This window comes from Columba livia, chromosome 3 (genome assembly GCF_036013475.1).
Source record: "Columba livia isolate bColLiv1 breed racing homer chromosome 3, bColLiv1.pat.W.v2, whole genome shotgun sequence".
Lineage (NCBI taxonomy): Eukaryota > Metazoa > Chordata > Aves > Columbiformes > Columbidae > Columba > Columba livia.
In genome coordinates, this window is record NC_088604.1 from 90,850,308 (window position 1) to 90,877,027 (window position 26,720).

The window sequence follows — 26,720 nt, forward strand, 5'->3', positions numbered from 1 at the left end:
GAGACAAAGAATTGCTGTTATTAGGAGGACTGTTTTGGATTTATTTATATTATAAGGCTTTATTTCAGCGTCCACTTCACTCCTCTGGCTCAGGCTTCCTCCAAACCAGAAGATACAGCTAAGTCAGAGACTTTTAGTGTAAACCATATTTTTACAGACAAGACCTCTCAACTTCAAGCAGAAGAACTTCAATGAGTTTGCAAAGCCCCCAAAGAAGCACAACTGGCCTGAGGTTAGATGACAAGCCTGGGAAAAAGGCCTCCCAGGTTCTGTTCTGACCTCTAACAGACTTCTCATGGTTTATATGCAATGCATTAATAGCAGCTCCAATTCATGGATGGACAAATTGGGATACAAAGAAGACAAGTAACCCTCCCAAGGATTTACAGCAAGTCTTTTGCAGAGCCCTGGAACTCTTACTCAGTCCTTTGTTCAAATTGCTAAACCACACTGCCTTCTTTAGACCACAATTACTGCACAGGCCTGAATATTGTGACATATCTAAAATTATGTAGCTATACACTTATACGAGGCTTTATTAAAATAAAGATTGTGTAACATCTTCAGAGTTCAATACAAAGCTGCTCAGTGAGTGCTCTACTGCTTAAAGACAGCCTTTTAAATTCTCTCCCACAGTAAAAGAACCAGATCTAATATATCGTAATAAGAAATCAGAGGGAGTTCATAGGATTTGAACACAAAACATCTGATGACAAATTCATATTGTAGCAATGAGCCTTCATTTTGCAGAACTGACATGGAAAAATAATGGTAACATTTATGATTATGACAAATAGTATGTATCATCTGTCTCTGAGAATGTCGCACAGAGAAGGACTATACAGAATAAATCATACACTCGTGTCAAATTTCAGGCATAACCGAGTAGATCAAATTTTGAATTTTATCATGTCTCAAAAATTAATTTCCTGTTTATAAGCACGGCACCTCAACCTGTCATTTCCATAGCTTCCCTCAGCAGGTTGTGCACTCTCTCTACCCAAAAAGCACAGCCAGACAGGTAGACTGCTGCTAATGTAAGAAATTATAGGGGAGTTTTTTAGCTTGTGCTTAGAAACACTGTGAAGTTAAACATTCTGGCTTTTCCATGAGATTTAAAAGGGAGGCCACGGGTTTGCTGTGATTACTAGGGCCACCACTGTGAAAAGTGATTCCAAATTTTCATTTCAATATTGTGTGCCCAAGTGCCTCCACGTGCCTCTACAGAGAACTCATCCATGCCTAAGACAGACATTTAGACGCCTGATGTCCCGATGGTGAGTGTGCTGATGCACACAGTGGCAGGTATCAACCTAGTGGTCAAGAAGAACCTGATGAAGAGATCTTAAGCAGAGCAACTGTTCTATGTGTTTCAAAGACCAGGTGGGATGGAAATCAGAAATTCAGCCAGACTTCTGCAAGCATGTGGTGGGTGTTATTCAGCATCTTGATCCAAACTGGGATCTGGAGCAAACCAGAGGTTATAAAAACTAACCCTACTAACCCTAAAGTGATCTCCGTGCTGCAACCTGGAAATACAGGGGCTGGCAGCAGGGCAGCTCTGGCTGGCTTAGTCAGAGAGCACCCCATTTTCCACTAATGCACCTGCACAGGAGAGGTTCTGCCTGTGCCCACCCTCCAATTTGAAGCATAGATCCTGGACAGGACACCCCACCTTCAGCTACGAGAAGCAATCAGAGTAAAAGGCCAAGCCCCAAGCCCCAGGGTGCAGGCCGAGTCAGTGGCCACGTTCCAGCCTGCCATAGCCACTGAGCACCAGACTGCCCCACCGCCAGAGGCTGCCTGGCATGGACAATCCTCTAAAGCCCAGAGCCCATGTAACCTGAGCTCCAGACAGCCCGACTGCCTCTGCAAAGCCCACCTGCAAATCCCAAGGCCCAGGCAGGGCTCTGGCAGCATCTCAGGGGCTCCCCTTGGTCCCCAGCTGCCACTTGAAGCCACTGTAAGATCCCATCATGCTTTTGTGCAAGATGGATGGGAACTAATCTCACTGCTGGCCAAATTCCAGCTTTGAGTAATTACATTCTTCTGACAAATTTTCCTTGGCAGTTTCAATGGAATATAATTAGTAAATGTAAATAGATGTAAATAGTGCTGTAAATTACACTTTGCGTGATTGTCAGAAGCAGAGGGGGAGAGCAGGGGTGAAGGGGCAAGAAGAGCAGAGCTTAGCTCTCCAATATGGATGGTGGTGTGGCCTTCCCTGTCATCAGCCTGCGTGTGCCTCTGCCAGGCTGGCGTGCTCAGGGCTACAGCAGCAGATGCCGCCATCCAGGACCATCATGTGGTTCATCACACAGATCATCCACTTCACCTCAAGCACAATTTTGACCTGACGGTGTTCGGTCATGTCCCACAGCTGTGTTGACAAGCAGCTGCTGTGTTCCACCTCAGCTGTGCTTCTGCTTCAGCAGCAGGCAAACTGCTTCACACACACACGCAACTGCAAAACGAGTGTGTATGATATTATTGTTTTCTATGAAATGCTTATCATCAAATTTGTGAATGGTTTGTGAAACCTTCTGCTTCCAACTGAAGAAGTGTCATATAAATGGAATTATATAATTATCCTTCACAGCTATTTTAATGCAGCTTCATGTACTAGTTTCATCTAAAGTGGAAATAGCTTCTTCCAATAATAAAGTAAATGCATATATTTAACTTCATGTAGTCAAGTAGATTTAAAAGCAACTATTTAAAGTAATGAAAATAGATTATAATGTATACCTTTCTTATATTACCTACATATTAGTACTTCTTTGTGTGTCAAATGTCTCTTATGTACGTCATCTGCTTCAAATACAAACTGATAGGGCTAGTGGGCTTAATCAGATATTTCTGTATTTCATACAGAAAATTTGAGGATGGCTTTTCAATAATTTGCTTATTTTTATTCTTATTTAAAATTTGCATATAGAAAATAGCTAGCAGAAACTGGTATAATGAAGGGAAAGTTTACTTTCTTAACAAAAGCTTGCTGCACTATCTAGCTATAACAGGAGAAACAGATGTTTCAGCTTTACAATACCATGTCTTGCAAAACTTCCTTCTAAATGACTATTCGTGCTCTACATGTTTTGGACTGCGTATGGAGAGCTCTGCTAAGAGTCATGGGAAGCATTGCATACATTAGTAAAGCCCACATTAAGATAATTAGTGCAAAAAAAAAAAAAATCAACAAGCCTTTTTTTCCCTTTATAGTACTGATTTAGTGTGGGTGAAAAATGCCAGATTTTCAATCTTGAAGATTCATGTTCCACCACAAAGCGGGAGATGGAGCCAACTTTTCCCAGTGTTCTGCCAATAAACTCCTAAATTAACCGTCTCAAGGGCTACGATGAAGAGCCAGGATCTACTGTCTATCAGCCATCAGTCTCTCTGATGAACCTATGCAGAATGGGGAACACTCTACCTGGGACAAGATGCTCAAATTCTTAATCTTTGTGGCTGTACCTACCCAAGTGTTTTCTCATCAGAAATGTTCAGAATTGCTGTGGACAGCAGAGGTGACCAGGAGGCAGCACTGAAGCTGCGCTGCTGCAGAGAGGGCGATGGGCAGTGGCAGCAGCGATGGGAAAATTTCCACAGAGGAAGAGGCCTTTGAAGCTCATCTTCTGTCTTATTTGTTTATCTCTTAAACGACAAACTCTGTTTTAATACAGACTGTTTTGAAAAGGTCTCTTTAACCTTTTGCGAATCTATGGTGGGTTATACATATCATTTAACTCTTTGGCAATAACTTTATCTTTTGCAGGGCCAAACAATTTCAATATGGATACAGGCACATAACTAGATGTGACTGGCTTATGGCAGCTTGAAAAATCATTGCCTGGTTCCTCAAGATGCTGAAGTCTGGGCAGTTTAAGGTATCAATCTTTGTTTAATATTAAATGGCATGCTAAGAGCGTGGACCTGAACAGCTCTGAATACTCTGTGGAAAGGTGGCCACTTGCTAAGCCACTTTACAGCTTGAGCTTATTCCCCTGGGGAATGATCCGCTGCGGAAATGCCTCTGAAGAGAATAACATGTCCTACTAGAACATTTTGTATTTATTTTAGTAATAGAGCTATCCGGGTTAGTTGAGGATGACATTATTTTGCTTAGTGTTTGGAAGGGTTGCTTTAAAACCATTTGCATTCAGGCAAAGTGATAATCAGTCTAAGCACTGTAAGACTTTTATAGTGGAAGGCCAACACATCTTTTTTCATTCAGTCTGCAAGAGTAAACCAAGTACAGCTGTTTTACTGAAAACAACCCACTGGTATTTAAGTAGATTAACAAAATTAACTGTGAAAATCCTCTGCTATGTGAAAGCCAATAACCTGTTGGCCACAAGGAGGCAGGGCAAGGATTCAATATGCTCAAAGACATTGCTTTTATTTAATAGAAAAATAGGAGCGTTAAATTAGTTCAGTCATGAAACTCTGAACTGCAAGGCAAGATAAAAAGCACTTTTCAGCCACAGTGTGTGGTTTCAGTATTGCTGTTTTATTCCAAGAGCAGCAAATATCTTAAGATATCAAACAATAGCTGATCTGGCAGCAATTTTCTGCTTCTTTTGAAGATGCAGATCACACATGTTTCTTCTTCATCACTTCTGTGTGATGTAGAGAAAAACTCTAACAATAAGCTTTGATAGCAATAGTGGATTTGCCAACTCAGAGCAAGAAGCTGTACTGCTGGGTTCACGAGGTATTGCTCCCAAGCTAGTAAATCCTGCTCCTGAGCAGCCTGGGGAGCTCTGCCTGTGCCTGGGAGCTCTCCCTTGGCACTTCTAATTCCAGGCTAAAAGCAGGCAGAGGCAGTCAGGTGTCTGTAGTCCCCTACCAAGTACTGTGATGCCTCCCTTAACCAGAACTTTCAGACATTCCAAAATCAGCACTAACTTGAGGTCAAACTTCTAAATGATAAAGGGGTAAAAGAGGAAAACAAAGCTAAAGCATCTCTGTTTCAGAGTTAAATTGAAAAGGATTAAATTTAATAGTGAGAGAAGCCTTTCACACCATCAGCACATCACAGTCCAAATCTGTGAGCTGTCTTCTGCTTTAGAAGAAGTGACTTTACTTCTAGCCCTGCCACTGCAAGCCACTGAGCGTGGCGTAATTTCAGTCCCCTATGCCTCTGTTCCCTCATCTTTTAAGCAGTTGCTTTCCTTCTTTGTGAAGCAGTATGAGGTCCATGGATAAAAAACATGCTACAAGAACTAGTTATTATTAATGCAATTCAGATATGGAATGCACCAGATGGTAAAATCTCCAGGATTTTAATGAACCATTGTAACAGAACATATGTAATATGACGTTATTATAACAGGCATTTAAATGTATAGTTAGTACATACAACGTGACCTGCTCTGCTCTCAATAACTCCACTGGAATTATTTTGGATTTATGTCAGATAATACTAGGAACACAAAATAGCCCCATATGTGCAATGCAGTAAGGTTTTCATGGAAATGTAATCTTAACTATTGCCTGTCCTGTTTTTATTTTTTGCTGGGGTATTGTATTTAGTGATATGTTAGAGTATGCTTTCTGCATTTAATTCTGAGTAGGAAGTAAAAAAATACCTTTATGTCAAAGACTAAAATGCCTTTGACCAAGTATCCTTTACCTATCATCACAAAATAGGTGTCACGAAGCTGCAGGAACATTTTGGGGTTTTTTTCCACTATAACCTGTAAAAATTTTGTCTTTGATGCACCTTATGCTAGACTTGGTAAGCAATTCATGCTTGTGTCAGAAGAGTGAAACATTCCGTTCGAGACTGTGAGGGCAGCACTATCTTCTTTCTCCCACAGCATTCGAATTCTGGACAATGTGAATTATATGACTGGGCAAAAGGGAAAAAACAGGACCACAGCTCAGGCCACTGGCATCACACATTACAGTCAGAGACAGGTACTCATTTCAGTAAAGCAGGAACATGAAGATACTATCAGTATGTATAATAATTCTAGCACATCTACAATACAGACTATAAAACTCAAGTGAACTGACATTTAATATATGAGAGGCTGGAAGCAAGATATCAATTTCACGTCATAAATCAGCCTTTGTCCTAGTGCCCAAAGATTTGGCTGATTACTCATTGCTTTCCCTTAGTGCTCAGGCAGCCTTTTCCAAAGCAAGACAGTTAAACCACAAAAACGTACCGTAGTGTCCACAGCCCTGACCTTCCCAGCAGGAACGTGCTTTGGAATGGGTTCTTCTACTGATATCATCATGCAGCCTTCTGCTCCAAGAGTAACAATTACGAGCTTACACCCTCTTTGTAACAGCATGCGTCCCACCTTTTCAGCATCTTCAAGATTGCCAACTGGGATGCCCGTTAGAATTTCTGCCTGGAAAATAACCCACGCAAATGAAAATCATAATCTGACAGCATTCGTTTTTGGACAACAGTTGCATTTGAAAACAGTATTTAACGTCTTTTAAAAATGTGTATTATAGGATGATCACGAAACCACTTCCTACGCTGATATTCAGCTATGTCTTGCTTCTTGTTTGAAACCAGCATGTACTTCAAGCACAGTAGACTAATGGAGAGCAGCCTGGGCAGAGACACAGGAGGCAAGTGTTCCGTTCCAGCTTCTACAACTTGCCTGGCATGCAACCCCTAGTAAAATCACATTTCTCCCACGTGCCTCGGTTTCTTCATCAGTCAAGTGGACACAATGACACAGCCTTGGCAAAAACATTTTGTGGTCTAGTGTGAAAAATGCTACATGGCAACTTGGTCACTATTGTTGGGGGATATTTATCACCAAATGAGAAACTTTAAAAATTCTTTTAAAAATTCTCGGCTTCAGCTAGAGGGAAAATCTCTTCAAAGAAAAAAAAAATAATTGCTCAACTTTGACCACTCTGTTGAATATATATTTTTGGATAAGAATACATAAAAGTTATCTGAAGCCCTCTTTGGGCAAAAGCTGATCACAAGATTATTATATATGTCCATAGGCCTGTGTCAAGACTAAGACTCTTCTGTGTTGGCTCTGTACAAACACAGATAAACTCTTCTAAGACATGGTGACCTTAAGTCAACTTCTCTCAACTGGCTGTTAAAATTAATCTCTTCCAGTTCCACCCAACTAAGAGCAAAATTTCCCAAAACTCTGCAATGAAGTGTCCAGAATCAAGCATCCTTTTTGCCACTTCATATATTTTCTTGGTGGTATAGCACTGTCAAATGTCATGTACTTTTTCTTCTGGCAGGGAAGAGAGTGAGAATGAAACAGGAAAAAAGGGAAGAGAAAATACGTTTGTTTTCTCTGAAACAGTCTAGCAGGCAGTACTCCTGAATAATAGAGTACGCCTTCAGTTGTGAGGAAATGGGCATGTTATATTTTGTTGTCTTTACTAAATCTTGTCCTGCTTGCCTGGGAAGAGGGAAGTCCTATTTTATGTTGCACTACAAGGCTGCTGCTGGATCCTTAAAAATGCAGTCTGAAGGATTTTCAGATAACCACCTAGTAATTGGGCAGAGCTTCCACACTCTTAGGGCTTATTTTCAGTGGAAAACTTACTTTGGAACCTATTCACCAGCTACACTTCCTGACCTCTGCTGCAGGGGTAGCTCAGCTCCTCGGGAAACAGCTGCTGAAGTATTTCAAACTACCTTCCTCTGCATCACCCAAACTTGAATTCAGCACACAGGCTTCTTGATACAAGGGATTGTAATCTCTAGCGATTAAACAGCCGTGGCACGAAGCAGAGGCCGTGTCTGCCGCAAAGAGAGGGAGGGCAGACAGCTGGGGACAGGATCTCCTACAGCCACCCCCAGCAAACCGCCCCAGCTGTGAGTCAGCGCCCGGTGCTGCTGCCACCGACACTTCCTGCGTTCCAGCCTGGCCCGGGAGGGAGAAGCCACCCTTGGGCTCTGCAGGGACAGGCTGTGCCAACACACGCCCCAGAGCTTACAGCAGCATTAGCAGGGTACTTACTGGCTTTAACTGTCAAACTTATGGGACCAAGCTCTGCTGTCCCTACTTAGATAAATGCACAAATACTTCCAAGGGTTGCTGATCTGACCGCTACAAGGCAGAATCTGGTGAGGCAGACCTTGCTGGGCAAACCTGTGTGCTGCTGGGGCAAGATGGGGGAACACATGCACCCCATTTAAAACTCCTTTTTTAGACACACTGATCCCAGACAAGAATATAGTAAGCTTTAAGTTATAAGAAGGCAACTCAGCCTATCCAGTTTTCCCTGTGGCATGTCACCACGCTGCTCAAACTTCTCTTGCAGCACTGTCCTGGTTTTTAAGCAAATTAAACCTATTGCATTTTTTACAAGGTTGTAGAAGTATTTTCAAATAAGAAAATTATTTCAAAAAGTATTTCACAAAACCTTTTGAATGTATCTTCTTGCAAGGTTTTCAACGAGCCAATACACCAAAAACAGTTTTGGAGTAACTAAGGATAGATGATAGTAAGTAGTATTAAAATATATAAATACTTCATGCTAATATTTGAGTGTCTAAATAGTCTGTGTCTCTTCATTAATTTTCAGATCTCTGGAGCAGGAACTATGCATTCCTGTATGCAGAACACCTAGCACAACATGTTACAAGAATAAACACAGATTAAAACAAATCCTTGAATGGAACTGGCCAACTGAATTTCCAGTGTACTTGATGACAGGGAATAATTCCAAACTTTCTACCCATGTTGCAAAGGATGAAAGTAGATTTGGTTTTGGTAGAGAAACAGTAAGAGTAATTTGAGTTTCTCTATCTGGTACTTACACTTCGGTAAGCTCATGAGCAAGGAGTGGAGTACTTAAATATATTATTCTTCCTAACAAAATACACATGAAGTATGCTTAGCATTAATGTTGTATCCCTCTTCACGATTGCTCTGTCCCAAGTCAACAGGATTTTTTTGCTTGGGTAGGGAAAGAATTGTTCTGGGACTGATATGTGAAAGGTTTTGCAGAAATCTTTCTTTTCATCTTTATACTGCTTATACCAATAAACACAATTATTTTGAGCAGACAGAGTCTGTATAAAAGTAGATCTTCCACCGCTTGAAACCACTATCATCTAACTCATCTACGGCAGGATGGTAAAACTAAAAAACACTGGAACAAGCTGGAAGAACCATAAAAGCAGCAGAAGCCAGACAGATTCTGTGCCAATAATTAGAGATTGCGGTAAATGTCAACTGATGTTAAATACTGTGGTGAGTTTTTAAGTTCCTCCCTTCAGTACAATCTTATTTAAAAAACAAACTATGGTACAATTGAAGGAAATAACTAATGGTTATGCAAAGAAAAATTAAATAACAATACTAAAAGCCCAATGCGGACATTTGCCATAGTACTGTACAAAAGAGCAACAAATTAAGAATTTTATTTTTCTGCAGCTAGTCTCATGAAAGTCCTCAGTTAAACAGACCTATTAAAGTAAGACGACATTCCACAAAACTGCTGTCAGAACAAGCCTCTGATGGATATTATATAAATAATCTGCACAGAATTTTCTTATTTTTGTTTACAGAAGTGGAAGGGAAATTTAACTGAAGCTTTTAATTTAACCGATATGGAGGTTTTTGGCCATAAACCTCACTAATCTCAGTTAATTCTCCATGTCTCTTTAGGCTGTGGAGTCTCATCACAGTAAGTTGACACAAACCAGCACTGCTACAGAAGAAAAATGGTCCTGTTTTTCCCCTTCCACTCCTGCCCACATGGCCCACTCCCTCGTGCCAGCACAGACATTTGTGTGGCCAGGAAACTAACGGGATTGCAAGGCAGATCTGTGTTCAAATTAACACCACCCCCAATCCCACGCCACCCCCAAAAGCCTACCCAAAACAATTCACCGCTTTCAACAGCAGTACTTCTGGCTAAAAATGGGAATGAAACAGTGATATGGACCTAGGCCAAGCGTTCCTAGCTGGGGTGCATTTGGGGCAGCCTCTGGCTTACAGAGCCACTTTCAGGGAGATGTTCTGCATGCTCTGCTCGGCATTTGTGAGACCAAATCTGCAGCGTGGTATCTAGTTTTGGAATCTCTGGCACAAGTAAGACACGGACACCCTTCAGCATACTGCAGTGGAAGGCCACAATGATGGTCAGGGGCCAGAGACCAGGACATACCAGAAGAGGCTGGGAGAAGCAAGTTTGTTCAGCCTTGGGAACACAAGGGTAAGGGAGATGTAATTGCTGTCTACAGCAATTTAATGAGTGGGTATAGAGAAGATGGAGCCAGACTCTTCTTGAAGGTACACAGGTAGAGGGCTAGAGACAACAGGTACAAGCTGGAACACGGGAAATTCCAGTATTAGGACAAGCTTTTTCACCACAAAGGTGATGAAGCAGTGGAACAGGTGCCCAGAGGTCATGCAATCTTCCTCCTTGGAGAATCAAAACTTGACTGGACAAAGCCCTGAGCAATCTGACCTAAACTGTCCATGTTTCGCCATGGTGTTGGACTAGAGACCTCCAGAGCTCTGTTCCTAAATTCTATGAAACTCAGCAAATATAAACTGGTGAAATAACCAGGAGTGTTAATTCTTTCCTAGAACCATAGAATCATTCCAGTTGGAAGAGACCCAACCACAATCTAACTCTAGCACTAAATCTTGTCCCTAAGAACCTTGTCTACAAACCTTTCAAACTCCTGCATGGATGGTGACTCCACCGCTTCCCTGGGCAGCCTGTTCCAATGCTTCACAACTGTTTCTGTGAAGAACTTTTTCCTAATATCCGATCTGAACCTTGCCTGGTGCAACTTGAGGCCATTTCCTCTTGTCCTATCCCTTGCTACTTCGTACCTTGGGAAGCAGTCAATCATTTGGACTGCTTTTTGTGCACCTACCACAATGACAATGTTGCAAATGTTCCCAGGTACTGCTGGAACAGAAATAAGAAATAATAATAGGGAAACTGTGCCAGTTTTAAGGCTAACCCATAAAACTACATATGATCATTTAAAATACTTTTAACTTTAAATATTTAAATACAGTAAGCCAGTTGGCTACAAACTTGGCTTGTACCTTAGGAGATATCTTTGAGAATGACAGAAGAACTCAATCTCATTAATTCTAACACGTGTGAACAGTCCCAATGAAGTAGTGAGGCAGATTTGGTGTATAAGCAATTGCAAGATCAGGCCACAAGCCAAGCTAATTCCAGTTGTTTCAAATTATACAATTTTTACATATGTACAGGCAGAAATACTTATCGTGCTAGAATAATTAAAAACTGATTGAAACGAACTGGCTTGAAGCTATTCCCTCCCCTCCCAAAAGTAACATCTTTCATTTTAGACTAAATATGGGAAACTTCATAGTTTCCAGCAACTGATAAAATGAGGTTTAGAACAAAGTTGGAATTAAAATATACTGTGAACTTCTGGCAACTTCTATGTAATGAAGTAATAGTAGCTTTCCATTGCTTAGAACAGAAAAAGTGAATTCAAGAGGTGTTCTCAAATATTTTAATTCTAATGGACCTATTTTTTTTTTTTTTTACTACTAGATATATCAATTATTTTTTCTTAAGAAAGACTATTGTCAGTATTAATCTCTCTATATTAATAAGCAGTATCTTAATTCAAGATCTCTAATCCAAGAGTCCGGATATAGTTTTATAAACCTGATACTCTTTGAATATTGTAAAAGTCAATACTGTTTCTCGATTTTGGACATACTAAAAAGAACTTCCATTATTAAAATTTCTTCCAAAAATGATCTAGCCTCTAGTAATAGACAATAACACTTGAAAGGAAAGAGTAAGATAGTATCTAATTTTCTGTATTATTTTTATACATCTTGCAGCTTTTTTAAACAAAATCAGCTATTAACTTATATTTAGTTGTACTGCTTTCTACCACTGAAGCCCCAAAGTATTCTTCTAGCATTTAATTAAATCTTTGCTAGGCCTTTCTTATTTAGATCAGAAGTCTGATACCCACTTTACATCAGGGAGAAAGCAGTTCCCAGTTTTGCATTAAAAATAGCCTAACAAACTAAATCATTTGTTGTAAGCATTTAGGAGTTTTCCTTCTCTTCAAGGCCTCCTTATTATTCTTTGGACAGAGAAGCAGCTGTTCTTCAAAACGTTTAGGACCAAAATAAAATCGCTGATGTGCAATTTATTTTGGTTCCTAACCTGTAGGGCTGGGTAATTGCGTGCACACACTAAAGGAGAAAAACAACACATGAACTGCATTGACGTTGTGGTTGTGCCCAGAGCCATGCCGCTGCAAGAAATCACACAAATACGTGGGAAAAAAATGGCAAGTATTCCAAAGAGCTCATCTTGTATGGGGTTGTCTCTTTTTCAACGTTTATATAATAGATGACTGAAAAGAACAACCATTGGTTTTCACTAAGATGACATTGGATACATTTATTTTTCGTTAGAAGAATTAAGGGAATGGAGAACTAGCACATTCCTGCACAAACCTCAGGGATTAGGCTGTGCTACATCTGGGAATTAACAAACCAGTCTCAACAAGTTTGATCTTTCTGGGAAAAGATAAAACTGAACTCCATGCTAAGCAAAGAAAGAACTGATAACCTTGCAAGATTTGTTCTGAGTTTTTTTGTTCACGAACCACATAAAAAGAAAGTCATGTCAGACATAAAAAAAAAAATATTATTGTAACAAGCAAGAGTGAAAAGAACAGCTTGTGAAGAGCCTTCTAGACAAACTAATGGCAGATAATTCACTGATAGTATAATTTTGTTTGCTTCTCTCTAGCACATAAATCCATAAGAACAAGCTGTGCTGTTATACCAGATACTGCATGTGATTTCATTAAATCCTAAGGCATTTAATGAAGGATGGAGTATAAATCATGATGTTGTATTTGATATTCATATGTTTGGGACCCGACATACCACGGCTGCCTGAAGCCTTAGCTGACATTTTTAAACTTTTATTCTGTGACAAAGGCATCACAGATCAAAACTCCTGACCTTCATGGCAGTAAGTAAGAGAAGCTTTGGACTCAGTAATAATTCAGCTAATCACAAGGACTACCCCTTTTTTCTCATTTAATGACACAAACGCTCCATGTGGTGCATGTATGAGATGTCTTAAGCTAAATGGCTAGCTTTGTGTTCTACAGCTAACATAATCTGCTGTTACAAACATATCATTCGCATAATGTCCACAAACCACAGGATTTTATCATTTAAAAGTATTTCTTGGTGAACAAGAAAGATAAGGAAATTTTGTTAAAATGATGTGATAAATACTTGTAAATTTAAACAACTAAGAAAGCCAAACAAAGCAATAAATAAATCGGTACAAATTTAATCTTGTCTTAGCATACATATCTGTGTTACAAAGAATGTTTTAGAAGCAGTTGAACTGCATAGCTCTACAGAGTTCATCTTTAAACCTCAGATGATTTATTAACTATTTAAAAGACTTGGTAAAGATAAAGCAGAAATACACTGTTTTTTTCTGGTAGTACCTAAACATCCCAAATAAAAAATACAGGAACCCAAAAGGGATAAAGCTAGAATGTAAATAGGACTTGGGGCAGAAGGGGCAATGGAACTGGAACAGAACATCTCAGGAAGGCAGCTTTAAGAAGCACGTTCAATAAATTTGTCCACAGAGAATAATCATTTTTAAAATCCGTAAAATAAGAATGGCCACAGTGGCTCAAAGCGAAGGTCCATCTTATCCAACTGGTCTTTTCTGACTGTGACTGCTAGTTGATACTGAGGGAAATTTAAAAAAAAAATATAGAAAGATATCTTCTCAGCATATATTCTGGATCATCAAAGTCTTTAAGTAGTTCCTAGTTTAAGATGATGAAGGAAATGCAGATGTAATTGGTTGAATGGACAAAGTTAAAAAATTATAATTATCTTTAAGATCTGCAGAATTAACTTATGGCTTTTAAGTGCCATACAGAGATGTGACTGGTAACCTTTATTTGGGTATGTAAACATGTGTCTCTACATCAAACTTCTCAAGTGCATACATTACAGGGATCTGAAATTAAAGAAAGTCATGAAAGAAAACAGAAAACAGATGGCATATGAATATATAACAATTACTAAAAAAACAACTTTCAAACTTGTGACATAAGAAAAACAAATGCTTCATTTTTCCTCTTTTCTCAGTAAAAAGAAAGGAACAATGGCAATAGTTCAGCCCTGAAAATCAATTCAATCACAAATCAGACACACAGAGAGGATGAAATCAATTGATTATTACAGTTGTGCTAATGTAATTGATTTCATTGTAAAGTATGAATAGGTTGTTGCTAAAAGCCAAGGTATTTATGTTCCATTTTTGTTCTCAGAATCTGCTGTCCAGTCCCACGCTCGGAAGTGTGCTCTTGTGATATGGCTGTCAGGAACTTCCATAGGTCTGCCTTTTCCATAAACTCAGAAAAGATGAGCCTCCTCAACAGCAGAGAGCATATTTCTGTATCTGGCTCTGCATATAGTGATCCCAGCTATCTTCCAATGGTAATTACTTTTTAAAAGAAAAGAGCAGAAAAGAATGCAGACTGTACCCCCAGCTCTGCAGGAAAGGTAGAAGAGCGAGCAGGGATCTATTGCAATTATACACCTGTATTTCTTGTTCTCCAAATAGAAGTAATTTTCTCTTCTCCATGTGGTGGTAATAATAATAATACACCCTGGCTCCAGCAAACTTCTCAAAGAATGTCTCTTTCAAGACTGTCCTCTAGCAATAAAGTATAACAAAGGGTAAACTTTAATGGGTGTTGCAAAGAGCATTGAGAGAAAAGTCTGGAACAGACAAGAAATGGAAAACAAAGTTTTGTTTCTAACATGTGGGGGATAAGTTTTCACAGGGGAAATAAAAATCAAACACAAACTAGTGACATTATGAAAATATCAAACAACGAATGACATCTACTAAATTGTTGGGAGAGTATGGCTGTTCTTGGCCCAAAACGTGCACCTCTGTGCTGCTTAGCAAATCCAGGGGCAGAGTCCAGGCCTAAGTGCTTTCTGAAAGCATGAAGAAAACCTGAGGGTCCTCAGAACGAGACTAAATAGTTTGCGTTAGCATTCTCTTAATCACATGTAACAGTTCTGACGGCTGTGGGACAAATGACAGTGCAAATGATATAACTTTCAGTTACACTGGAAACTCTGCCTTCCAGAGACCTGAGGAATCCTGGCGTCTCCCGCCTTGCTATTTGGCCAGTTCCTGAATGCTCTACCTGAATGGACTCTCTGAACTTGGCAGACATGTCCTGAAACACCCCAGAATAAAATTCAGACGTCCATTTGGGTTACTTAGACCGATGCTTAAGTGCTAGAAGATTCGTGAACTGAGAAGTTCCAATATGGTTTGTAATGGGATTTATCGGAAATTTCAGTTGAGTCTTTAAGAATATACTCTGACAGACATTGTAATCAGAAACCCCTATAAGTAAGCAGGGCCATGCCTTTCTCTTAGCTTTTCCCCCTCTCGACCCAAGGGTATGATGTTCATTGCAGAACTCATGTTTGTTGGAGATAAATTTAACTATGATCAGGGCATGGTTTCTGTCCACTAGGTTGCTTCTCCCACATTCCTGTTTATATAACAAGAGGGTGAGGGGCAGAAACACAGCATGCATTAATGCTAAAAAATATGAAATGTAAATGAAGGCCTTATGAGATGAGTTTTATTTGACTCTTGTGACAAAAAGAATTTCCTTTGGGAGAAATAACACACTTGAATTAGAAAAAAAGAGGGAAAGGAGGAAAAGAAAAACAACAACAAAAAAGGAAAACATACAGTTGAAAGGCCAGAGAAATAAATTCACTGAAAGCATATGTGACAGGAAGAGGCACATGAAGCTACTATTTAACATCAAGTGCAACATGTGTGCATCACCTCCTGGCAAATGAGTTTAAAACTGTCAGAGCACGACAGCTAGTGCATTCCTGCTAAGCCTGTCAGAGGAGAGCAGAACAAGGACGAGGATCTATTTCAATATTTACCGCTCACTGATAACATTTTTAAAGTGTCCTTTTATGGATTTGCTTCACTCATCTACTTGTAAGAAAGTATCACAGTATGTTTGGGATTGGAAGGGACCTCAAAAGATCATCTAGTCCAATCCCCCTGCTGGAGCAGGAACGCCTAGGTGAGGTCACACAGGAACATGTCCAGGCGGGTTTTGAATGTCTCCAGAGAAGGAGACTCCACAACCTCCCTGGGCAGCCTGTTCCAGTGTCTGTCACCCTCACTGAGAAGAAGTTTCTTCTCAAATTGAAGTGGAACCTCTTGTGTTGCAGCTTGATCCCATTACCCCTTGTCCTATCATTGTTTGCCACCGAGAAGAGCCTGGCTCCATCCTCATGGCACTCACCCTTTATATATTTATAAACATTAATAAGGTCACCCCTCAGTCTCCTCTTCTTCAAACCAAAGAGACCCAGCTCCCTCAGCCTTTCTTCATAAGGGAGATGCTCCACTCCCTTAATCATCTTCGTTGCCCTGCGCTGGACTCTCTCCAGCAGTTCCCTGTCCTTCTGGAACTGAGGAGCCCAGAACTGGACACAATATTCCAGATGTGGTCTCACCAGGGCTGAGTAGAGGGGAAGGAGGACCTCTCTCGATCTACTAACCACTTCCCTTGTAATACACCCCAGGATGCCATTGGCCTTCCTGGCCACAAGGGCACAGTGCTGGCTCATGGTCATCCTGTTGTCCACCAGGACCCCCAGGTCCCTTTCCCCTACACTGCTCTCTAATATGTAATCTCCCAACCTATACTGGAACCTGGGGTTGTTCCTGCCCAGATGCAGGACTCTACACTTTCCCTTGTTAAATTTCATTAGGTTATTCCCCACCCAACTCTCCAGCCTGTCCAGGTCCCGCTGGATGGCAGCACAGCCTTCTGGCGTGTCAGCCACTCCTCCCAGCTTAGTGTCATCAGCAAACTTGCTGATAGTACACTCAATTCCCTTGTCTAAATCGTTAATTAATATATTGAATAATATTGGCCCCAGTACTGACCCCTGAGGCACTCCACTAGATACTGGCCTCCAACTAGACTCCGCACCATTGACTACCACTCTCTGGCTCCTCTCCTTAAGCCAGTTTGCAACCCACCTCACTACTCTATTGTCCAGACCACACCTCCTCAGCTTAGCTGTGAGGATGCTGTGGGAGACTGTGTCAAAGGCTTTACTGAAGTGAAGGTAGACCACATCCACCGCTCTGCCATCATCCATCCACCTTGTTACATTCTCATAAAAGGCTATGAGGTTGGTCAAGCATGACTTACCCTTGGTAAAGCCATGCTGACTGCCCCTAACAACCCTCTTATCCTTGATATGCCTTGAGATGGCACCAAGGGTAAGCTGTTCCATTACTTTCCCAGGGACAGAGGTGAGGCTGACCGGTCTATAATTACCCAGGTAAGTTCTTTTTGCTGTCCTTTACCCCTCTCGCCAGATGTAATTCTAAGGAGGCCTTGGCTATCCTAGCTGTCTTCCTACATCCTCTAACAGCAGCCTTATATACTTCCCAAGTGGCCAGCCCCTGCTTCCACGACCTTTAAACTCTCCTTTTCTGCTTGAGCATACCCAACAGATCCCTATTCAACCACACAGGCCTCCTGGCTCCCTTCCTTGACTTCCTACGTGTGGGGATACTCTGATCCTGAGCGTGGAAGAAGCAATCTCTGAATGCAATCCAGCTATCTTGGGCCCCTTTTCCTTCAAGCAGTCTTGCCCATGGGATTTCCCCCAGCAATTGCTTGAAAAGGCCAAAGTTAGCAATGCTAAAGTCCAGGGTTGCAATTCTACTTGCTGTTCTGTTCCTGCCACACAAGATGCTGAACTCCACCATCTCGTGGTCACTGCAACCCAGGCAGCCCTCAACCTTTACTGCTTCGACCAGGCCCTCCTTGTTAGTGAGGATGAGATCCAGCAGTGCACCTCTCCTAGTCGGCTCCTCCACCATCTGCATGAGGAAGTTATCATCAATGCACTGGAGGAACCTCCTGGACTGTGGCTGGCTGGCTGAATGGTCCTTCCAGCAAACATCAGGGAAGTTAAAATCCCCCACCACAACCAGGGCCTGTGACTGTGAGGCCACTCTCAGCTGCCCATAGAAGGCCTCATCAACTTCCTCAGCTTGATCTGGTGGCCTGTAACAGACACCCACAACAGTGTCACCCCTGCCAGCCTGACCCTTGATCCCGACCCATACACTCTCAACTCGCTTGTCATCCACTCTTGGGCAGAATTTAGTACACTGTAGTTGCTCTCTCACATAGAGAGCAACTCCACCACCACGCCTGGCTGGCCTGTCTTTCCTGAAAAGGGCATAGCCATCCATGACCACATTTCAGTCATGTGAGCTGTCCCACCATGTTTCTGTAATTGCCATCAGATCATAATTTCCCAACCGAACATAGGATTCTAACTCCTCCTGCTTATTCCCCATGCTGCGCGCATTGGTGTACAGGTATTCTACAGGTATTCTAGAATACTCCTCTTTGCTCATTAGGTCAGGGATCAAACCTGTCACCTCCAACAGTCCTACACCAGAGGAGCATGCCTCAGTTTTCCTGGTCCCTATGCTGCATTTCTGAGAACAGAAACTCTGAAATGTTATTGCTTAAGACTCGTTATTTAACATGACATATGACCATTACCTCAGTTTCATTGCAGCAGAAGATGTCAGAATAGGTATAAAACTGTGGATCTAGGTCAGCAAGGGCTGGAGCTGGATTAAATAAAGTCTTTACTGAAAAAAAAAAAAGAAAGAAAATAAAAAGAAAGTCTAAATCTCTAGTGTTTCAGATTCACAACTCACTACCATTATGGTTAATTCACAGCCCCCACCAATGTTTGTTATTAACACAAAAATGGCTCTCAGTTTCTGTGTTCTCATTTTATAGAACTGCTAACATTTTTGGCTATTATATTAAAGTTTCCTCCTAGTTCATGTGCAGGTACCTGTCATGATGGGAACATGACAGAAGAGTAACAGAAAAAACAACCAAGAAATTATTAAATTTAAACAAAAGGCAAAAAAGCCTTAGAGAGTAATGCAATTTGTTTAACTGATGATGCTTCTTCCAGGATTTTAATAAATTTTACAAGAACTGATTTAGTTCTAGAATTTTGTCAGTGCTTTTTTCTGCATTTTGTAGATGAAGAAGCAGGGATATGGAGTAATGAAGGACATGTCCAGACAAGAGTTAAACACGCTTCTGACTGTGTTACCTAACTTGTTTAAACTGCCACATTATACAACTGTAGTGTAGACGAGGCACTGTATACTTTTAATATGCTATCTGGCAGAGCTAGACCTAAACTTAACACGTGGTAGAATATGTTAGCTAACCGAACTTTAAACTGTAGCCTAAGGCCACGTGTAACAGTAGAAAAGGTTTGTCATGAGGACAGTGTGAGTGACTTACTCACTGGTAACACAGGAAGTCTGCAGACTCGGTTCCTCACTTTGCCAATTTTATGATTAATACTTCAGTGTCTTAACCACAAGGCCATCATTTTTTTAGATAAAGCACACACTCTTACTTCAGAAATATTCTTTATAGTAAGTGATCAAATCTTCCAACTTGGATGCCTAAATTTTCAGTCCTAAAAGCATATTTAGACCCAAAGCTATACCTCATAATATTCAGATATTCTGAACACAATCCCAGTTAATGCCTTAGAAGAGAAAGATGCACAGAGAGTTCTGAAATCTGAGTACTGAGAAGTTTAGAAGATGACCTTTTTGATTAACACTCAGAAAGTTTGAGCCTTTGACTGTAGAACTTCATGATGCCTCTCTACCTGCCTCATTAAAAAGAGTATTAAAGCGACAAAGGCATTTACTCAGAGGTCATGAAATACAAGGATTAGGAGTTCCAATGAAACCTTACTTTGGCTCCCTTATTATTACAATACGGTATGTATTATAATAAACTCTTTAATTATATGATCGCATACCACTGAAAAAACAGCATGTGATCACATAATTAAAGACTGCAACATAATACATATGCAGAAAGGAGACAAATTAAGGTTTCACAGGCAAACTTAACTCTTGCATTTCCTATTTTCTGAATTGCAACCCTAAAAAACTTTTTTTAAGCACAAATCTTTAAGGTACACTTTCCTAGGTAAAACAAACAGCGCCTATTGGAAAAAAAAAAACCTGTCAGGTGGTATCATACTGACATATACATGGGTCAGCAGTAGCACTGGAAGTGTTCCAACGTGAGTTTTAAGTCATACAGACTCATTGTGAACAGGGTGTAACACGTTGCTATTAGTTTGCTGCCATGATTAATATCTGTTGAGCAGCAGGGAGATACAGGGACCCTAAGATGCTCTTTCAGGCTGTGAAGAAGAGCATGGCGTGTGAACAGGGTAACCTGTTTGGTATCCCTGAAGAACACCAAGTTATTTTCTGTCCTAACTCTTTCTCCCCTTTGCAAAGATCCATTCTTCTCACCTGCTGTCCATTCGTTATGCCTGCTATAGGCACTATACAATAGTAACCTTTTTCACTCAACTTTCATCACATCATATCTCTTTGCACCCCGTCTCCAATGCTTTCTTCATCCCATTTCCAGTACCCACAACCTATTCCCTAATTCTACCTCCATATTCCAATCTCTATTCAATAAATCCTATTCTTTGTTCCAATTTTGTTCCACTTTCAGTTTCCCTCTTCCTTCTTCCTCTACCACCCACGAATTCCAGCAAATCCCTCTTACACTTTTGTTGTCTAAAATATACTCTTCCCTCCCCACCATTCCTGTCCAGCTTTGTCTCTTCTGTATTCAAATCAAGCAAGCTCCTGCCCAGCACCTCCTGGGCCTACAAGAGATCTTTAGCAGTTTAAAAGAAACTGCCTAAAACCAGATTCAGGAATTACACTGAAAGTCATGCTGCCCAAATCGACAACTCTCCATGTGGACAGACTCTCAGGGGACGCTAGCTGTGAAGCTCTAAGCATTTCTCAACTCTATGGGAAAGGTAGTTATTTTCCAAAGGCAGCTAACACCATAAAAATCAGGCAGATTTCCATACAGTTGTAAAGGCTTAGCTTTAAAAGAAAGTGCTCTTGCTATTGAGTCTTACGTACATTTTAAGGTAGACAGTATTCATAGTTTAAAATGGGGCAAGGCGGGAGGCACTTTTCTGTTGCCTCGTTTCTGCAGCCACTACGCTTTGGCGAATTTTTTACAAATATTATAATTTAACCACAGACAAACAGCGCTTACGAAAAATTGGAGCCCAAGACCAGAAAGTTGAAACACCCAAAAAACAGACCCTTTAGTTTCAAGTGACAGGCAACCTTGATAACTGAGGCTGTTTCCAGCCCTGGTTACAATACATATTCATTCTTCACTGCAATATTGATTGGCTGGACATTATTAGCTGTCTTTTATAGAATCTGTAATTACAGAAGCCCAAAAACTGCTTTATGGACTTTGATATACAATAGCATTTTGCCCATCAATTAAGTGCTCTCCCTCTTGGAAGCAGCAGCAGCTTCACAACATGTGGCCATTAAAAACCTAGAATTTTCCATTCAGATTTCCACTACAATTTATACCCGCTTCATACAATTATTCACAACCTTACCTCCCTCCCTATTCCCTTTCTTCTCCCCAAGATTGTCACAAGATCTTTAATAATCAGTGCCACAATGAGAGGATGTCAGAACAAGATGTCCCTCTCTAGTGTACAGATCCAGGTGACGTTCACTGAACAGAAACAAAGCGTTTTCGCCTGTGTGTCCACATTCTTTCTCCATCTTTTTGTTTATTTCTTTCAGTAAGAATGAAAAAAAAAATAACAAAAAACAAGCAAAACCCCCTTGAAACAGAGGTTTGAGGCATCTGGGTATGCATCTGTTTTAAACTAAAATAGTCTAGTGCACATCCTACCATGCAGTACTGCATTATACATGAGGGTATTGCAACCTAAAAGAAGGGAAATTGCATTAACAATTTACAGTTGGCTAAGGATAGATTTTTACAATCCTACAAATGCAGCTGTTTACTTAGATTTGACTGTACATGACATGTGAACATGTGTAGCCTATTGCTTTAAAGTAGAAGCAACCAAAGCTTTCCTGATGTGAGAGATGCACAACAACAGACTGACAGTGCAGAACTGTAGCTGCTCTCCCTGCCCCCCAAATATACATATATCTATATGTCTAAAGTTGCTAAATGCTTCCATGTCTGTTCCATATACCAGGGTTGGATTTTTTTAATTGCCTTTAAAAAAACCTTATCTTCTGTCACAGGCTGGCATCTTGCTGTATAAGGGTGACAAAAGTGTGAAGCAACTTTACCAAAACTATGCATAGAGTTAGAAGTAGACAAAATAAGTTATGGCTATTGACTCGTGACTCAACTGTATTCCATTAACCACTACATTAAGAATGCTTTTATCCATTTTTATAATACACAATGAAAAAAACAGAGTAAGCTCTTTTCCCCATTTACTCCCTAAGTATTTCAGGCATCCAGGTGCTGCTCAGTTTTCTAAGGTTTGAAATTTTTATTTAATTTGCATGAACCCAGTTTTGACATTTCAAACAGAAGTCAAAATAATTTTTCCTCATGCACAGTTCTGTTTATAGAGTTTATGACTATTACCACCACAGTTTCAGAGCCACCCTCTCCCAGCCTCCTATCTACCATAGCTGCTTAAAGCAGCACAAAATACATCAACATGATGCATAAAGTTCTGTTACACCTGACATCTTCACCAGTGCATGAACACTAGTGATCACAACAGATGCACAACAGATCTCTGTGCAGAAGAAGGACTGAGGACTCAACAATCCCAATGAGCTTTGATCTACTGGAGCACGCCTGGGCCCAGCTGCAAGGAACCAGTCAGTTCTGATCCTAATTCCATCCCTGACCTGCTGCATGATTGACCATACTATGAGCTGCACACCCCCAGTCTTGTCTTCTGGATAGACAAGAACATATTTTTAATCTCATATAGATGCCTCCATTGCATAATTATTTACTTAGCGTTTAAATACAGAGGTAATTGTGCTTGAGTAACTGAAAGCATTACAGGCACTTAAAACTTAAACAAAACCACCACGTCAGTAGCAAAACCCCATCCTGTTCAATCAAAATGTCAGCTTTCACCTGCATGCTACACTGAAGGATCAATGACCTACATTTAAGAGTACAGCACAGTAACAATTTACTAATAATTTCACAGAGCATGACTCTGTCTGTTCAAAGGCAACACGCCATGTCACACTCTAAGAATTTTAGTTAAGAATAAAAAGCATTTTTTTTTTTAACTTTAAGGATGCTAACTTCTATATAGAAAACCACAGCCATACCTACTGCTAAGCTGAGAGAATAATGTCATTTCACACTTTATTGAGTGTGGAACTTTACTGACTTGCATTCATTATGCCTGTTCTGCTCTGGAATAATACCAGAGTCAGGCCCGCGGTTGCTATCCTACCAACATTATACTGTATTTAGTCACATAGGAGGAAAGGCAGCACCAGACATATACAGGGACATTATAAGGGTATGGGTTGATTTGCCATTGAAGGTAAACACTGCAAAAATTTTAAAAGTGAATTCAGTTTTCATTAGCGTAGCATGAATTTGTTGGCTATTGTTTCATTTCTAAAGGAAACTAGTATGACAGAAACGAGAATAGACTGCAGGATCTTTATTTAGAAAGAAAGATTAAGAATATTTTTCATGCAACACAAATGAGGGAGACAGAATGGCTAATGTCAAATTACCTCCACTGGCATGTGCCATTTTCAGAGCTTCAAGAGAAACAGCAGGGGTTATTTCTAGCTGGCAAACAACCACTTTGGCGTTACAGATGACATCAGAAGCCCTCTTCAGGTCTTCAGAATTTAAAAGCAGGTTGGCTCCTGGGACTATGACAATAACATTCTGTCCTGAAAGAGAAGAGATTGCGTTTTTTTACATCAACTTTTGCAATAAAGAATGTAAACCAGCTCCTTGCTTTTCTACAATACATTTCAGATGAAGATTGCAATTTCCATTCCAAAAACACCCCAGTAAAAATGTATGCATTACTGGCATTTTCAAATATCCAAGGGTTTCATAATATAATCAAAAAGGTCAATGGGCTAATGGATACTACACTGCACAGTGAATGCAGTACATATTTATTCAGGAAAAGTCACATATGGGCTTTCCCCAGTCTTATTTTGGTGTTTTCTCTGAACTCTAAAGAAGCACTGTACTAGTCACAGGGGAGATGGGCGACATACACTAAGGCTGATATTTGCAGTTTTCTAAAATATTCCAGTAGCACTTGAAATGCATCAATGTGATTACTGAGTTCATATGCCAAAAATGCTATAAAAATTTTAATTTTCCCATCAGCTGGAAACAGAGAATATTTCACAAAGCTACGAAAACTATGCATGTTCTGTAGGTTTCAGAAAAACTGACTTGCTCCATTTGCCTGTGACACTTCAAGTTAGGGCCCACAACCATCACGAAAACCAGAACCAGCTTGCCACCAGAACCTAGAAAGGTAACGCCTGTGTCTAAGGAAAGCTTCGTCAGAACTGAGTTGAGTAAAGAAAGAGGGTGACAGATTCTTCTGCACTTAAAGCTGGCCAGTAGAAGAGTCTAAGCAAAGCTGTAAGTGTGAAAGCACCGCAGCATCTCAACACTCGCCCAAGATCCTTTTCATTCTTGTAGTTTGTTTTACAGTTAGGTGAGGAGGTTCATTTACGTAGGTTCCAAATATTGTTTTTCTTCAGACATGCAAGTAGCCTTCTTTTATTGCAGTTTCTTTCTTTCTTTTTTTTTTTTCTTTCAATCTCTGTTACAACACCCAGAGACCTTCAGGCATGGGTGCCTTCAAATTAAAATTTATTATTAATCACTCAGGTATTAAATTCAATAAGTCTGTTGCTCCTTGATTTACGGGCTCAGCCTGCCCCCGCTGAAGATTCCTTTAAGGACTGCCAATCATTAAAGGCTACCAATTCTGTAATGAACTGAATTACTCTGGAAATAAATATTTATGTTTTTAAATACATTATTTTTGTTGAATGCAACTTCAAAGTCCTTTGAATAAGAAACGTGCAAAGCTTGTCTCCCTAAATATGTTCTGAAAAGAAAGCAGGACAATGGAAAGTATAATATAATGATCTCAGAGGGAGGGGCCCAAGCTTTCCAAAGCAATTCTGCTGTCAATGGTTTGGTACAGAACAGCTGCATATGAAAAGCAAAACCTCAGCACTTAAAGCCAACGCCCTGCTTTGCAACAGACAACGATGGGCACCTCAGATAATAAAAATAAAAAAGAAAAAAAAAAAAGAAAAAAGAAAAAACTGTCTGCAACAAGGAAGTGCTATCAAAGACACCTGAATCCTGTTGAGGAAACATTCGAAGTCAAATTGCACCTATTTTGCCAAGTATATATTTTGAAAGCTTATAGGGCGCAGCAGTGCAAACAGTAAAATGCAGGGAATCAGTGGAACAAGAATATATTTAATTCCTGCCTGGACTCTGTGCTACCTAGACTCTCAGACTCTAGCCACATCTTGCTGCATTATCTTGCTGAACTATTTAGCTGTACTGACATGTATATTATTATTAGGCTTTAGAGCTAATGGCCCAAGGCGATAAGGGAGCCTGTTTGCTTAAACCCATATGTGCAAATTCAAGGTAGACCATGCTGCACTGGATCACAGTCAGAAGCTTTTCCTTGTAACTACAACAGGTCAGAGACTTCAAGTCTGCTTTCAAACCTGCCAGGGAAATGCAGCACCTACTGCGGTGTATCAATCCGGGCGGGCTTAACCTGAGCTTGCGAGAAAAAGCCACGTTCTATTCTTAGCTACATATACCACATCAACTGTGAATGACAGCAGCCACCACAAACTTCCACCAGCGCGCGTGAAAGCAGAATCTGGACCCACACACTCAGAATGAATACCAGAATTTTGTATTCCCAGCAACCATTTTGTTAAAAGCAATTATTTCTTGCCAGGGAAATCAGATGGGAAATTAGCACCAGGGACAACAGAGTTAAAGACAGATGGCAAAGAGGGGTGGGATTCATCTTGTCCAACATTAACTAATTTTTAAAGTTTTCAAAAAAAAATCTACATTCTAGAAAACGCTAAGAAAAATAATTTCTAAAAATTAGTTTTCTAGGTTCCTTCAACAAGGATGAGAGACAAAGAGTTTCAGTGTTTTTAAAATCTTATATATCTTAGATATCTGTTTGAGGAGGAGATAAACTGTTGTTTGGAAATGTCTGTGTATCTCTGTTAACTCTAGGCGAAGCCTTAAGTCGTACATCTAATTTTGAAACAGCTCAAGTGAGGTAAAATGTTACCCATGCTAAGAATGAGAAAAATACACTTAGTGCATTACAGGTAGCTCTAACATATCTTTACTTAGAATAAGAATTCTCAGTTTTGATAGGAGCATCTACATAATTTCAAGTTTGGCAGACATCAGCTAAAATACCAAGGGCCACACTCACAGTTGCTATAAGCTACAACAGCTAAATGAAATTGATATAATAGTGCAGGCTTACACCAGATAGGGATTGGGTCTGAACAATACTTAGTGTGAATGCTACATGTGTAAATACTGTCCTCAGCTGGGCATCTAAACCTGCTACTGTCACTTCTTAGAAAGATGGGTAACTGAAGCTAAATTTTTTGTAAGTGTCATTTATAGATGCCACCAGATGAAAAGTGCCAGTGGAAAAATC

General features: G+C 40.3%; 1 protein-coding gene across 6 annotated transcripts in view; it reads right to left on the reverse strand.

The window, feature by feature from the left end:
• Positions 1 to 26,720, reverse strand: part of RBKS (ribokinase) — a 74,069-nt gene that overhangs the window by 15,384 nt on the left and 31,965 nt on the right. For 5 of the 6 annotated variants that reach the window (XM_021289484.2, XM_065058175.1, XM_005503827.3 and 2 more), the window contains 3 exons: positions 23,743 to 23,907; positions 18,632 to 18,723; positions 6,177 to 6,365 (listed from right to left, as the gene is read on the reverse strand). In XM_021289484.2, the coding sequence (XP_021145159.1) occupies positions 6,177 to 6,365; positions 18,632 to 18,723; positions 23,743 to 23,907 (446 nt within the window). The remainder of the gene's footprint in view (positions 1 to 6,176; positions 6,366 to 18,631; positions 18,724 to 23,742; positions 23,908 to 26,720) is intronic. The other variant, XM_065058176.1, reaches the window with a different exon arrangement.